The 15,908-nt window shown below is 45.5% G+C and overlaps 1 protein-coding gene across 1 annotated transcript in view; it reads right to left on the bottom strand.

Moving 5' to 3' along the window:
• Nucleotides 1-15,908, bottom strand: part of hecw2b (HECT, C2 and WW domain containing E3 ubiquitin protein ligase 2b) — a 146,959-nt gene that overhangs the window by 118,490 nt on the left and 12,561 nt on the right. Inside the window, exon 2 of the mRNA XM_078243453.1 lies at nucleotides 11,372-12,720. Within this exon, the coding sequence (XP_078099579.1) occupies nucleotides 11,372-11,771 (400 nt within the window). The 5' untranslated portion in view covers nucleotides 11,772-12,720. The remainder of the gene's footprint in view (nucleotides 1-11,371; nucleotides 12,721-15,908) is intronic.

Genomic DNA, 15,908 nt, shown 5'->3' with positions numbered 1-15,908 from the left:
GTTTGATGCAACCTGCTTACGGCACATTCACGGCCCAGCGGCAGCGGGAGCCTGAAGAAGCACAACACGAGATACATGCTAGGAGCACCTTGGACCTGCTCGTCCACCCGGCCACACGGAGAGTGACCCACGGAGGGAGAGAGTTTGCCTTCACTGCAGCTACAGATGGGGGCGTTTTCTGTCGGGAGCTGGAGGTGGAGGACGGCGCGACATCAGCATGGGCCGCTCCGCCACGGGATGGATGAATGCTGACTGGCTAATTTCAGAATTTTATAGCTGGTTGAGACCTAGTTCTAGGGTTTTTGTAACACTGTTCATGTTTATTATAAGAAGTTCATTAGACCTGTATCAACGTACCTGTGACTTTAAACAGGAGGGATAATTGTGAGCTGGAGTTTGCGTGAGCTGCGTTTGATGTGGCCATGTATCTTGCGGATAGGGGTTGGGGTCTGCGGTCTCAGAGGGTTAAGGGATTTATTTTATTTTTTTATGTTTTTACCACACTTTGCTCAGAGTTAACAGTTCACCCTTTGCTACAAATTTAGCAGTGAATTCCGATAGGGTACTCAAGACATGTATGTGTGTAAATTTTTACGATGGCTGAGCTTTCAATCCTTTCAGTTAACATCAGAGGGCTAAACGGGCCGATCAAATGAGCTAAATTCCTGGACTATTTAAGAAGGAAGAACATAGATGTGGTGCTTATACAAGAGTCACATTTACGTAAAAGATATGTAAATTGTCTACAAAATAAATACTTCAAGGTTGCTGCCTCTTCTAGTGACGACACCAAAACCAAGGGCTCCATTGTGTCGCACACTCACCATAGACAAAAGTAGTAAAGACCTATCAGGCAGGATATCTTATATATGTACCATGATAAGGAGTAGGAAAATAGCCTTTGTTTCAGTATATGCACTGTCTACATATGATGAAAGTTTTTTCCTGCGCCTAACCAATGAATTGCTTTCTCTCAATGAATATTCACTAATTATAGGGGGAGACATGAACGCAGTACTAGATTTAAATCAGGATAGATCAGGGGTCAACCACACGAAAGCCCAAAAACATATATCGGACATGTTTAATGCAGTTGTGGAATCCCACCATTTTACAGATCACACAATAGCAATGGAACCAGCAATCCTGTCTAACCACATTCCATTGTGATATGTTAGGAGAAAAATCTAGAAGGTGGCAATTTAATAATTCCCTTCTCCAAAACACAGCTTTTGATACAGAATTTGGAGCCAAACTAGCAGAGTTCATATCAATCAATACTGACTCAGTTTCGGACCCAGCGTACATCTGGCAAGCCACTCAAGTATTTATTAAAGATTTCACATCTTCCTTTGCAGTAAATTTAAAGAAAAAGAGAGAGGCAAGGATTGCGGAGTTGGAAGAACGTTGTAAATCGTTAGAGCAGTCTCTAAAGATGTGCTTTTCTAAACCTACACATACTCTTTTTGTACAAATCGAGTAGAGTTAAATGACTTGGTAAAAAGGAGACCTGAATTCATAATGCACAGATTGATTTTAATGGTTGTAAACCAAGCAAATTGCTAGCTCTGAAATTAAAACAAAGCGAGTCCAGAGCTACTATCAACAGCATCCGCACAGATCGAGGTATCGCAACGAATCCTAAAGAGATCACTGCCATTTTCAAATCCTTTATTCAAAGCTGTATGAATCCTCCTGCAATCCAGATCTGACACAGTGCCAAAAGTTCCTAAAAGAGCTAAACCTGCCTCTTCTTGACCCAGAGGAGGCAGAAGAACTGGGTCAACCTATAACGTTAGAGGAACTCAAATCAGCGTTGGATGGAATTCCATCAGAACTCTTACTATAGTACTTTGACACACTAGGAACCTATCATTTTACAAACTTTAACCTCGGCCATAGAAAGGGGGCACCTTTCATCAACAAACCAACACTGCACTAATTTCGGTCATACACAAAAAGGGCAAAGATCCGATGGAGTGCTCGAACTACAGGCCCATCAGCCTCATTTGGACTGATATTAAGCTTTATTCCAAAGTCTTGGCACTACGCCTAGAAGGCTTCATCGAGAGGCTAGTCCACCCTGATAAATCAGGGTTTATACCAAAGCGTCAAGGTGCAGACAATATACGCAGATTACTCCATGTAATAGAAGAAGCCAAAAACCTCCCAACAATGGCAGCAGTTTTATTACTGGACATGGAAAAGGCCTTTGACCGCCTAGAATGGAAATACTTGTGGCAAGTAATGGATAGGCTTGGTTTGGGAGCCAAATTCATTGACATGGTACGTTCTTCATATGCAAACCCCACGGCCATAGTCTCAACCAATGGCCTGCATTCACAGCCATTCCCCATCGCGCGGGGCTCGCGACAGGGATGCCTGCTCTCTCCCATGCTATTTGCGATCTCTCTTGAACTGTTCGCTCAGGCTATAAGGCAAAATAAAATATGTAATGTCCGGATTAAATCCAATAACAACTCAATATTGTCATTTGCAGATGATATTTTACTGTACATATCTGACCTTCTTCTCCGGGAACCATCACCTTATCGTGGTGGAGAGGTTTGTGTGTCCCTATGAACCTGAGGGCTGTGTTGTCTGGAGCTTTGTGCTCCTGGTAGGGTCTCCCAAGGCAAAGTGGTCTCAGGTGAGGGGCCAGACAAAGAATGGTTCAAAAATCCTATGAAAAATCGAGGAAGGGATGAAGTGACCCTGCCCGGAGGAAGCCCCGTCTGGAGCCAGGCCCAGATGGAGGGCTCGTCAGCGAGCGTCTGGTGGCCGGGTTTGCCACGGAGCCCGGCCGGGCACAGCCCGAAAAAGCTACGTGGCGGACATCCCTCCATCCCATGGGCCCACCACCTGTGGGAGGAACCGCTGGGGTCGGGTGCGCTGCCACATGGGTGGCAGTGAAGGTCAGGGGCCTCGACGGACCGGACCCGGGCAGCAGAGGCTGGCTCTGGGGACGTGGAATGTCACCTCTCTGTGGGGGAAGGAGCCGGAACTTGTGCGGGAGGTGGAGCGCTACCGGTTAGATCTGGTGGGGCTTACCTCTACGCACAGTCTTGGTTCTGGAACCATACTCCTGGATAGGGGTTGGACTCTTTTCTTCTCCGGAGTTGCCCAGGGTGTGAGGCGCCGGGCGGGTGTGGGGATACTCACAAGCCCCCGGCTGAGCGCCGCTACGTTGGAGTTTAACCCGGTGGACGAGAGGGTCGCCTCCCTACACCTGCGGGTTGTGGGGGGGAAAACTGACTGTTTTTTGTGCATATGCACCAAACAAGAGTTCAGAGTATTCGGCCTTCTTGGAGACCTTGAGTGGAGTCCTGCATGGGGCTCCAGTTGGGGACTCCATAGTGGAGGGACTTCAACGCGCACGTGGGTAATGATGGAGACACATGGAGAGGCGTGATTGGGAGGAACGGCCTCCCTGATCTAAACCAGAGTGGTTGTTTGTTGTTGGACTTCTGTGCTAGTCATGGATTGTCTATAACGAACACCATGTTCGAACATAGGGATGCTCATAAGTGTACTTGGTACCAGAGCACCCTAGGCCAAAAGGTCAATGATCGATTTTATAATCGTTTCATCTGATCTGAGGCCATATGTTTTGGACACTCGGGTGAAGAGAGGGGCGGAGCTGTCAACCGATCACCATCTGGTGGTGAGTTGGGTCAGGGGGTGGGGGAAGACTCTGGACAGACCTGGTAAGCCCAAACGGGTAGTGCGGGTAAATTGGGAATGTCTGGAGGAGGCCCCTGTCCGACAGAATTTCAACTCACACCTCCGGCGGAGCTTTTCGTGCATCCCTGTGGAGGCTGGGGGCATTGAACCCGAGTGGACAATGTTCAAAGTTTCCATTGCTGAAGCTGCGGTGAGGAGCTGTGGTCTTAGGGTCTTAGGTGCCTCAAGGGGCGGTAACCCACGAACACCGTGGTGGACACCGGTGGTCAGGGAAGCCGTCTGACTGAAGAAGGAGTCTTTCCGGGATATGTTATCCCAGACGACTCCGGAGGCAGTTGCAAGGTACCGAAGGGCCCGAAGGGCTGCAGCCTCTGCCGTGAAAGAGGCAAAGCAGCGTGTGGGAGAAGTTCGGAGAAGACATGGAGAAGGACTTTCGGTCGGCACCAAGGTACTTCTGGAAAACCGTTCACCACCTCAGGAGGGGGAAGCGGGGAACCATCCAAGCTGTGTACAGTAAGGATGGGACGCCGTTGACCTCAACTGAGGAGGTAATAGGGCGGTGGAAGGAGCACTTTGAGGAACTCCTAAATCCGACTAATACGCCCTCTATGGTAGAGGCAGAGCTGGAGGATGAGGGGAGATTGGCATCAATTTCCCTGGTGGAGGTTGCTGAGGTAGTTAAACAACTCCACAGTGGCAAAGCCCCAGGAATTGATGAGATCCGTCCAGAAACGCTTAAAGCTCTGGGTGTGGAGGGGTTGTCCTGGTTGACACGCCTCTTCAACATTGCGTGGAAGTCTGGGACGGTGCCTAATGAGTGGCAGACCGGGGTGGTGGTTCCCCTTTTTAAAAAGGGGGACCAGAGGGTGTGTGCCAATTACAGGGGTATCACACTTCTCAGCCTCCCCGGTAAAGTCTACTCCAAGGTGCTGGAAAGGAGGGTTCGGTCGATAGTCGAATCTCAGGTTGAAGAGGAACAATGCGGATTCCGTCCTGGTCGTGGAACAACGGACCAGATCTTTACTCTCGCAAGGATCCTGGAGGGAGCCTGGGAGTATGCCCAACCAGTCTACATGTGTTTTGTGGATCTGGAGAAGGCGTATGACCGGGTGCCCCGGGAGATACTGTGGGAGGTGCTGCGGGAGTACGGGGTGAGGGGGTCCCTTCTCAGGGCCATCCAATCTCTGTACGACCAAAGCGAGAGCTGTGTCCGGGTTTTCGGCAGTAAGTCGGACTCGTTTCAGGTGAGAGTTGGCCTCCGCCAGGGCTGCGCTTTGTCACCAATCCTGTTTGTAGTATTTATGGACAGGATATCGAGGCGTAGTCGGGGGTGGAGAGGGGTTGCAGTTCGGTGGGCTGGGGATCTCATCGCTGCTTTTTGCAGATGATGTGGTCCTGATGGCATCATCGGCCTGTGACCTTCAGCACTCACTGGATTGGTTCGCAGCCGAGTGTGAAGCGGCTGGGATGAGGATCAGCACCTCTAAATCGGAGGCCATGGTTCTCAGCAGGAAACCGATGGAGTGCCTTCTCCAGGTAGGGAATGAGTCCTTACCCCAAGTGAAGGAGTTCAAGTACCTTGGGGTCTTGTTCGCGAGTGAGGGAACAATGGAGCGGGAGATTGGTCGGAGAATCGGCACAGCAGGTGCGGTGTTACATTCAATTTATCGCACCGTTGTGCCGAAAAGAGAGCTGAGCCAGAAGGCAAAGCTCTCAATCTACCGGTCAGTTTTTGTTCCTACCCTCACCTATGGTCATGAAGGCTGGGTCATGACCGAAAGAGCAAGATCCAGGTTACAAGTGGCCGAAATGGGTTTCCTCAGGAGGGTAGCTGGCGTCTCCCTTAGAGATAGGGTGAGAAGCTCAGTTATCCGTGAGGAGCTCGGAGTAGAGCCGCTGCTCCTTTGCGTCGAAAGGAGCCAGTTGAGGTGGTTCGGGCATCTGGTAAGGATGCCCCCTGGGCGCCTCCCTAGGGAGGTGTTCCAGGCACGTCCAGCTGGGAGGAGGCCTCGGGGGAGACCCAGGACTAGGTGGAGGGATTATATCTCTAACCTGGCCTGGGAACGCCTCGGGATCCCCCAGTTGGAGCTGGTTAATGTGGCCCGGGAAAGGGAAGTTTGGGGTCCCCTGCTGGAGCTGCTACCCCCGCGACCCGACCCCGGATAAGCGGATGAAGATGGATGGATGGATGGATGGATGGATATCTGACCTTGAAGACTCTGTTCCAAAAATCCTTGAAAAATGAATTTGGCTCAATTTCCAGCTATAAAATCAACTGGAATAAATCTAATCTGCTCCTGTTGAACAATGGACAGGTGACATCAGCTATTAGTGATACAATACCAACCCAAAGCAAAATTACATATTTGGGCATCACCATTCACGCATCGCTACAGCGAGTTGTCCAGGACAACTATGAAACTATATAACCAATGGCAATGGCAATCCTGGACCGCATCGCTATGGTCCAGGATTGCTGTTGTTAAGATGAACATAGTTCCTCGTGTGAATTTCTTAAGTACAATGATCCCCTTACCACCACCAATACATTTCTGGAAGAAACTTGATACCGTAATCCGGCAGTATATTTGGAATAGTAAACAACCTAGGCTAAAATACTCTACCTTGCAAGGTACCACGAACACGGGAGGCCTGGCTCTCCCCAACCTTAAAATGTACCATAGAGCCTTTCAGCTACGGGCCCTCAGAGTGTGGATAGACCCCTCATCTACAGTTCCATGGAGAGAAATAGAGCAAAACCTCACTGGAAGTCAAAGACTGCAAGACCTCGCCTTTGCAGGTGTGTGTCCAAAAGAGTGTATGCTAGCCTATGGCCCTATTATCACCAACACATTGACCAACTTTAAACAAGTGGAGGAGCAACTAAGCTACACCAATAAGTGGCATTTGAGCACCCCAATTTGGCACAACATGCACTTAATTTCTGGTAACAAACCTATTGTTTGTAACCAGTGGAGTGACAGAGGTATTTATACTCTAGACCAGTTATTCAATGGGGAAGGTATGTTGAGTTTTGAGGACCTGAGAACTAGCTTTGAGATCCCTAGGACATCCTGTTTCCTTTATCTTCGCTTAAGGTCAGCCCTAAAATGTTATGAGTACCATGGGGAAACAGTCTTGAGACCCACCCAATCATTAAATGGCTTGTTGATTTTCTTGCGAGAGGATAAGTGTCTGGGATTTATGCTAAATTGATGCAAGTATCCGTAGGAGAACTCCAAATAGTAAAGAAATGGGAGCAAGAGCTGAGGCCAGAGGGGAACAAAATTAATTGGGAGACAGTTTGGGACAACATTTCCCACTGTTCCAAGAACCCAAATCACCAGCAGATTCACTTCAACAAGTGGCATATTGGCATATTGGACTCCTCAGAAGAGATACATCTCTAAAGTCATTCCTACTCCCTATTGCACGTTCTGTCAACCTGAACAAACTGGAACTTTCCTGCACATGGTCTGGGAGTGTGAACAGGTGCATGAGTTTTGGAATAAAACAACATCAATAATATCTGATGTGATAGGATGTCAAATTCCTACTGACCCGATTGTTTTGTTACTTAATGACGACTCTAAATTACATCTGCTTGGGAGACAAAAGAAAGTTTGGTTCGCTGGCTATACCGCGACCAAGAAAATGATAGCTCAACGCTGGCTCCTCCCCCACTCGCTTTGTATAAAACAGTGGTTGGCGTATTTTCTGGACATAGTTACGCTTGAGCTCTCTACAGCAAGGATTAACAAAGCCAAATAATCTACTATAGACCAATGGAAAGGTGCAGCAGCACAGGTATCAGTCCTAATGACCTTAGCATCACAAGAAGTAGAGGAGGGCGACTAGGCAAGGTGTGATTTCTGTTTTGTTTTTTTCTTTCTTTTCCTCAAGACCACAGAGGTTGGGGGGTGGGAGAGGGTTGTTGTACTTGTTCAAGTGTGTTTGTCTATTCTGTTGTTTAAAATGAAAAATTAAATTAAAAAAATGATCTTAAAATTAAAGCTGCAAGCAGCGATGAACAGGCCCTCGCCTTCTTGCAGTAGGGGGTACTGGCAGACGCAACATCACATGTAGACCACACATTCTAAGTTTCATGTAAATCGGAATAACTTTTGCCAAGATACGACCGTTCATGTTTTAACAGCCACCTACAGGGAGTTGTTCCTCCATAACTTGCGCATTGTTTTAGCTATCAAAATTCTTTTGATAACTTTTAGTCACGAGGGTCCAACGAGTCTATATCCAAGTTTTCGTGCAGATTGGACTCACGGCCCAGGAGGAGTTAGACAAAGTAAGTTTCCCATATATCGCGATGTGGCTAATTAGTTAAAAAAATTCTAACAGCGCCATCTAATGGCCAATTCACTCTAAATTTGGTATGGATGCTCAAGCCCCTATCAAAATTCTTTTGATAACTTTTAGTCACGAGGGTCCTCCGAGTCTATATGCCAGTTTTCGTGCCGATCGGACTCACACCCCAGTTAGAGTAGGTTTCCCATATCAATATTTTGCTGATTAATTAAAAACAAATTAAAACAGCGCCATCTAATGGCCGATTGGCGCCAAGTTTGGCACAGCTGCTAAACCGGCCATGATGAACAACCTTGTCAAGTTTTGGGGCAATCTGAATAATTGTTGCCAAGATAACCCAACTTCCTGTTTAGACAGAAGTTGCTGTAACTTGCGCATTTTTTCAACTATCAAAATTCTCTGGATAACATTTCGTCATGAGGGTCAACAGATACTACCTGCAAAGATTCAAGAAGATTGAAATCACGGCCTAGGACGAGTTCGAAAGAATGTAAAACACATGAAAAATGCATAATTAAAAATGGCCGCCTTCCGGTTGGGCGGAGCTAATGCAGGTAAATGGGAAATATGTCCGCAATAATTAGAGCAATATGGGTATTAAATCTGGTGAAGATCGAAGCAACTATGTCCAAGTTAAGGCCTAAGGGGGCGCTATGGAGCCCACTTACAGGTTTGGGCCAAATTGCTGGGGAGCGCCAATTTTTGTGAGTTTTCGTATATATTGAGGCCGTCAAAACTGTGCCTAAGGGCTAAAACCAATTAGGGCCCCATAGGCCACGCCCACTTTGACCAATCAGTACCTTACTGTAGGGGTGGCCTCATGAGTGGCCCTAGATGGTACCCATCAAATTTTGTAAAAATCGGATGAGCCGTTAATGAGCTATAAACTTTATGTACTTGTAGCACCCCCTAGTGGCCAATTTTGGTAAAATGTGTGGGGCATCTTCAGAAGGTCATGGCAAACAAGAATCTTAAGTTTTGCGTTGATAGCAATTATTTTGGTCGAGATATGGCAAAGTTGGTGTTTGCATACTTAGCTACACAAATTTGTTTGTGCGTAATATGTGCAATTTTTATCCTATAAAAATTCTTTGGATAACTTTTTGTCAGGTCCATCTGGACATGCTACCTGCCAAGTTTTGTGCAGATCGGTCGCACGGTCTAGGAGGAGTTCGGCAAAGTAAGTTTTCGATAAATCGCTCGATTTTTCACGCATAAAAGTCTAGGCGAAAATGGGCGTGGCCTATATCAGGAGATTCAGCTGGATCCAGGGAATGCAAAAATATATGGTTTTGAATGTGCGATGTACGGTTTGGGAGTTATAGGGCTAAACGCTTTTTTCTGCAATAGCGCCATCTAGTGGTGGATATGTGTAATTTTTTGTAATCTTTGCAATTTTCACCAGTTGTGACATGTGTGCAAATTTTTCTGAGTTTTCGTGCATTCTAACCCCCTCAAAAATGCGACGAGGAATTGGTCAAAATAATCTGACCAAAAACAATAGGTTCCTTTGCACTTTTGTGCTCGGGCCCTAATAATAATGTAAACAGAATTGAGGATTGCATTTTAACTTTGCATATTGAATTGTCAATTGCAAAATAAATATTCAAATTACATGACAAAATTGCATAATACATTGCCATTTGAATAAAGAGACCAAAAACCTTCCATAGATAGGGGACTGCTGTCTGTCTTTCTGTGTGTGTGGCGCACAATGCTGACAAGGAGATGCATCGAGAGAGAGAGAGCGAGGGGAAAAGTTTCATCCCTCGATCTGATATTTTTATTTTTTTATTAAATAAAAACATTTGTTTGACAGGGAGGGTGTGTGCAAACAGGAATATAGGCTATATCCATTAATAATAAATAAAAAAAAGAAAAAAGGGCACTTTCTCTTAAGGAGGAAAAAGGGTAGGTGCTGAAGTCCCTTTTGAGGTCTGTGTGTGCACATGCCTGTTTGTACACCTCGACATGGGACTGCAGGGCCCGGGATTGAACCAGTAACCTTCCGATTGGTAGACCGTTAAAGGTGCACTATGAGTTCCTTCATGGTTTCAGCAATCTCCAACCAATCACCGACAAGATGGTTGGGGGAGGGGGTGGGGGTTAGTGCGTCTTTTTCACTGAAATTAAGGCTGCTGCTCTAAAAGCCCCAACCATCTTGTCGGTGATTGGTTGGAACGTGGTTTATTGTATTTTGGTGCACAGCCTGTGCCCCTAGTGTTTGTTTGACATTTATGACCCCTGTGTTGTCTCCCGAGACCGGGCTTTTTCACAGTGTATTCAGGGGGCTGGCAGTCAGCGGCTCAAGGAGAGATGCCTACGATTTGAGACAAAAATGAAATTGCACTCATTGTGCACCTTTAAAGTGAGAAGCTGAATGCGGTCAAGCTGCCGAGCACCAAGATGAAGGGCCATTCTCTTTTATTCCGTGCTGGTCAGTGTTCTTCTTCAGCATTTAGCAGCCGACTAGAACATTTGTAACGTTGGGCGTATATTCTACCCCTGTCAGGTCTGGAAGGATTGCATCCCCCAGTATCGACGGTACTGTAAAAAAAATGAGTACGTCACATTTTCAGAATTTTGGTACAGTGTATTGGTTCTCGTGACATCCCTAGATTCAGTTTTGTCTATTGTTCCGTTTGAAGTCAAGGACTTTTCAATGGTAAATTGTCACCATTACCATGGTAATTGTTAATGTGTCATGGGAGAACGGAAAGCTCGACAGATGTAACAACAGTAATGGGAGGAGTAAGGCGGTTAGGTGACCAGGATTTTTGCAGGTACAAAAAGAAATATCTTTAAATTAAGCTTTTCAAATGTGAGGATTTGCTGATTTTTGCTGCTTGTAAATTGATTAACTTTGGGTTTAGGACGATTTGTTCTACAAAATTTAAAGACATTAACTTGGGCTCTGGGAAATTGTGATGGTTGTGTTTTACTTCTTTCGAGCATTTTATAGTGAGGGCCAAATGCGGGCCCTACGCAGGTTTTGATCCGGCCTGCATATCAATTTAGGTTCACGATAAATTTTAGTCGACCTAGTTTTTGTCACTTTTTCCAACGTTATTGTCACTTTTCCCGACCTTTTGGGCTTGGTGGTTGAAGAATATTTTTCCTGACATTTTAAGGACTTTATGTCGACCAAAATGTAAGTGAGAAGACTATATGAGACATGTAATACTACAGTCAAAGATATTTGACTTTTCGATTAAATAAACGCATGTCATAAAAATCACTATGTGCAGCTCTTGCTGTCACATGAAAATCTTCCATGAAATTCAAAACATAGACCTTGAAGTCCCATTCCTGAAACAGACTTTTTAACACTTAAGTAGAGAGAGGTGCGTTTGAATTTGCTCACCGATGTGGTACAGGCCAATCCAGTCGGTGGCATCCACTTCCTCCTTGATGTCCCAGGAGATGACCAAGTGGCTATGGCCTAGAGTAAGCTGGTACGTAGATGCTGTGAGTGACGAGCGGCTGTCTGATGTCACCAGGTCTGTGTCGCTATTGGCCCGCTGGAGCCCCACCCCGGCAGTTTCTGGTTGGCTCCCTGACGACATAGTAGAGGAAGAGGATGCAGAGGTACCGACTGTGCGCTGCACCGCCAGGCTGCTGAGGTTTCCTGGACCAATTGTGTACGGCCGGGTGTGAGGGGTGCGCCGACGCACCTCCAGGAGGTGCTCCCGGGCGCTGCCATTGGCGGACGATGAGGAGGATGGGGACGAGGGAGAGCAGGAGGCAGTGGCAGCCATCGCCATGGTTCCCGCAGACGAGAAGGCGGAGAATGGAGGGGGCAAGAAGCAAGGGGGAGAGAAGGAGAGTTGGTGATGGTGAGATGAGTAGGGCTGAAGGTGAGGATGGTGGTGGTGATGGTGGTGGTGGGGGGAGGAGGGGGCAGAGGAGATATAGAGGGAGGGTGACAGGGGGCGGGGGCAAAGGGGGCAGGACGGCCGTTGCAAGAGAGGGGCGAATGGTGGAGGCCAAATGGGTGGGCCAAAAAAGGAAAACAAAGAGGAGGAGGAGGTGGGGTTAGATAAAAAGAAAGAAAGGAAGGAAGGGACCACGGTTCTCTAGCTTAAAAGCGCACCACTAGACCAAACTGAAGCGGCAACAAATGGCTGAAAAAATGAAGTGAAGAAAATTGAAAAAAAAGGAGAAAAGGATGGCAGTATGGAGGTACAGAAGGATGGAGTGATCACGAGAGCAGTACACTGTGCAAAGCTAAAAAAAGAAGACGTTTGGGTTTCTTGATTTACATTTCTTCCCCTGCTGCCCTTGGATAAGGCACTTCAGAGTTCTCAGGTTCTACTAGTCATCATTCAAGTTGTTATGAGGCAGTTTGAACCATAGTTGAACCTCTCTCTCTTTTTTTGCCCTTTTCTATCTCTAAGATCAGGCATGGATATGTTTCCACTGTGAATGTCGATGTGGATTTATCTCTCTTAACACCCTATTCTGACAACCACTTTAGTGTCAAGAGCAGAGCAATGTCTTGCATTAAGGGACTAGAGTACTTTGTAAATCATTCAGGTACCCATTATAAAAGGAAAGTGGTAGATGTGGAAGATGTCCAGAGAGAGACAAGAAATTAAGCATGAAAGGCGATCTGGAAATCCTTCTGCTGCTCTGTCTAGGAGGAGGGGGTGATGACGGGGCGTTCCTATGATCCACAGAGAGGAGTGTGGTGAAGGGAGGTTAAAAGGAGACCTATAAGAGAAAGAAAGAAAGATGATTGGGGGAAGAGGAGGACAACCTAGACAAAAGAATAGTATAAATCTTCTCATCTAACTCAGAGAAATAATGTGAATAGGATAATTTGCCAAAATGGCTTTTAATTTACAAAATAACATGTTCTTGTAATATCACATTTACAGAATAATTTCTACAAAAATACTGAAAAAAAAAGAAAGTACAATACGCCACCCCCACGAAGCAGCCATATCGCCGAAAGTCAATCCAATCTTAATGCAGTATAGAAAAAGTACATAGAATAGATGCAGCATTTCAGTTTAGTTTATTTCGATCATATAAATACACAAAATCACACAGTAAATAACTTGTATAATCTAATCTTTATGAATATGCATATTCCACTCAGTTCATACACTGCATGAAAAGTGGGATTTTCGTCAGTAAGCAGCACTGTAGATTGTCGTGGAAGTTCAGGTTTACGACGTTTACGCAACACCGAAAACTGCCGTGAATTGATGGAAATTGACGTGGGCCCCCCATGACCCTCCCTCCCCCTATTTCTAGGGGAGGCTTTAACATGTAAATGAAAATGCTGTGAGCTATACAAATGCAAATTAGGGTATCAGCAGGGTAAGGCATGGATACCCGACCCGAGCCCGACGGGTCCCGACGGGTCCCGACGGTACCCGACGGGCCGGGCCGGGTTTGGACAGATATTTAGAAATTATGGTCCGGTTCGGGCCGGGCACATCAACGTGATAAGACATTTGTTGTAAAATGGTGCTGCGGCTCCTTTAAGAGAGCTCATGTGTCTGTGTGTGTATGTGTCTATGTGGAAGCTGGTCAGAAGAGAGATAGAGAAAGAGGAGCATACGTGTAAATGCGACTGGAGCAGAGTTATTCATGTTATAACGGCGGCCCTGGAGGTACCGAGTCTCCCCTGGTTTTCTGATCATGGTCGGAAACAAAGCAAGCAGTGAAGGTTAACACATTGAACATTTTAACAGCTTATTAACATGAGCTTGTTGCCCCGTATGCGCGGATGCGCTCATCTGTTGACATTTCCGAATGCCTTTCCACACAAACAAACGTATGCCTACCTACATGTGTCATTAGTATGAGAAAAAAAATTAGATTTTAATGGTGTCGGGCTCGGGTCGGGCTTGGACATAACTCTCTTGATGCCTGTCGGGCTCGGTCACAGTTCTGTCGGATGCGGGCCGGGTTCGGACAGAAGAATTCGGCCCGATCCGGACTCTACAGCAGGAGGAGTTTTACCCCAGGTGACATTTTTCTAAAAAGGTATTAACTTCATTTTAAGAAAATCTCTGGTATAAATAGATCAGGCTCAGTATAGCCTAATTGTGGACTCTTACATTTTAGCTTGAATTGATTTATTAATGAAAGTATGCTAGATTGATTACTGTGTATGTCATTAGCAATGGCCAATGTTGTGTAAAAAGATACACAAAACAATTTATTTCAACAATTAGTTTTTATCAGGCTTTGCCATAAAAGGTCAAATGTGCATTCCATGCAAACATCATCAGTCTCCTAGAGCTCATCCACTGTGCATAGTGGCATGACTACAGTGGCCTTTATTTGGTCTTGCTCATCCAAGATTGTCTGGTGGAACGGAGACAGAGGCACCACTGTACAGTTTTCTAAGAGTAGTCTTTCTGCTGACACCAAAACACTGTGCTTCACATAATGCATATCAGCTTTGTCATTGCATGACAATGTCCCAACCATTTGTCTTCTTAAAATACTGGCAAATTCAGCACCATATTCACATGTCCATGGCATATGAAGCTGTTGGCTTTGCTGGAATGGCCTCATAATCTGGACTTCAATTGTACTATTGTTATTAAACTTTCCCAGTATTCCATTAAAACTCACTGTAATTCACCTCCACACCAGTCTGTGCGCTGTTCGCGCCCTGCTGGTTAATCTGCCTCCTCTTTGTCTTTCTCTATCACTCTGCCTCTACCCCCGCCCTCACTGTTTTGATTTGAAAAAGAGAGTTAGAGCAAAAGCTTCCAAAGTATGGGAGTATTTCAGGCCAACTGGTAAAAGAGTTGTCTGTACACTCTGTCAAACTTCACTTGCTTATCGCAGGAGTACAACCACGCACCTAAAAAGGAACCACGCGGGAGTTGTTCAAGATGTAACGGCGAGCTAGTATGTACTGTTTATTAACTACAGTTAGTACAATGACTGTCTTTTGATGTTAAACAGGCTACTTAGACTTTGGCAGTAATGTTTTAAACCCCACCATGCACGCAAGTTTAAACGCGAGCAGCACAGAGCTGTGTGCCTGCTTTCAGCGCAATTCATTATTAGGCAGAGCTAAGCGGGACCAGTGTAAGTTGCTTTATAAAAGTGTATTTTTTGGTCTTGTAATCTACAGGAAGTACTATGCCGTCTTCACAACTCGGTGACAAATTGTAGGCGCTACGACCTGGAGCAAGGGTAAGATTTAAAGAACATGCTTTCATTCTGCTGTATAAGGAAAAGGATACATTAATATAAGATATATAAGATCTTAACCGTACATTTTGTTTTCACAGATTAACCTCGCCTCATAACGAGGCTATGACCTATATTTGCTTCGGAGCAAGTCCAGATTTACATGATGTTGACAATGATGGCATTGTGTGTAAGTAACTTTTCCCGTTTTCTCATTTCTTGTTTAATTTTACTGTGACTTATAAATGTTTTTTTTATTTTTTTTTATTCATACCACTCATTTAATTGTTTTCCAGCTGCCTGTAATTACGAGACAGTAAGCAGGAGCTTCAGGTAGAAACAACCAGATCTTGCATATATATATATATATATATATATATATATATACACATATACATACATACATACATACATACACACACACACACATTTTTTTTCTTGTTTAAAAATAGTGGCTTCAGCCAATACTGAGTGAGGAAATTCAAGCCAGGCCAGCCATTAGTACCTCCGCAGGAGCTCTCCACATACATCATGGTTCGTTTCCGACAATATGTGGTACAGACAAACACGATGTTCACAGCCTGTAAATTGTTGTTAAATGCCGAAAATTAGGGAGATTTACGGGCGTTTACGGGGACGGAAATCCCACTTTTCATGCAGTGATACTTGCTCTCTGTAATCTAAAACTGCTTCTGGATACATTCTGGAATCATCCTATTTTTGACTTACATTGT

The sequence above is a fragment of the Sander vitreus genome, chromosome 24 (genome assembly GCF_031162955.1).
Source record: "Sander vitreus isolate 19-12246 chromosome 24, sanVit1, whole genome shotgun sequence".
NCBI classification, from domain to species: Eukaryota; Metazoa; Chordata; class Actinopteri; order Perciformes; family Percidae; genus Sander; species Sander vitreus.
Note: the sequence above shows the minus strand (reverse complement) of the source record. Positions and strands in the feature narration are given on the sequence as shown.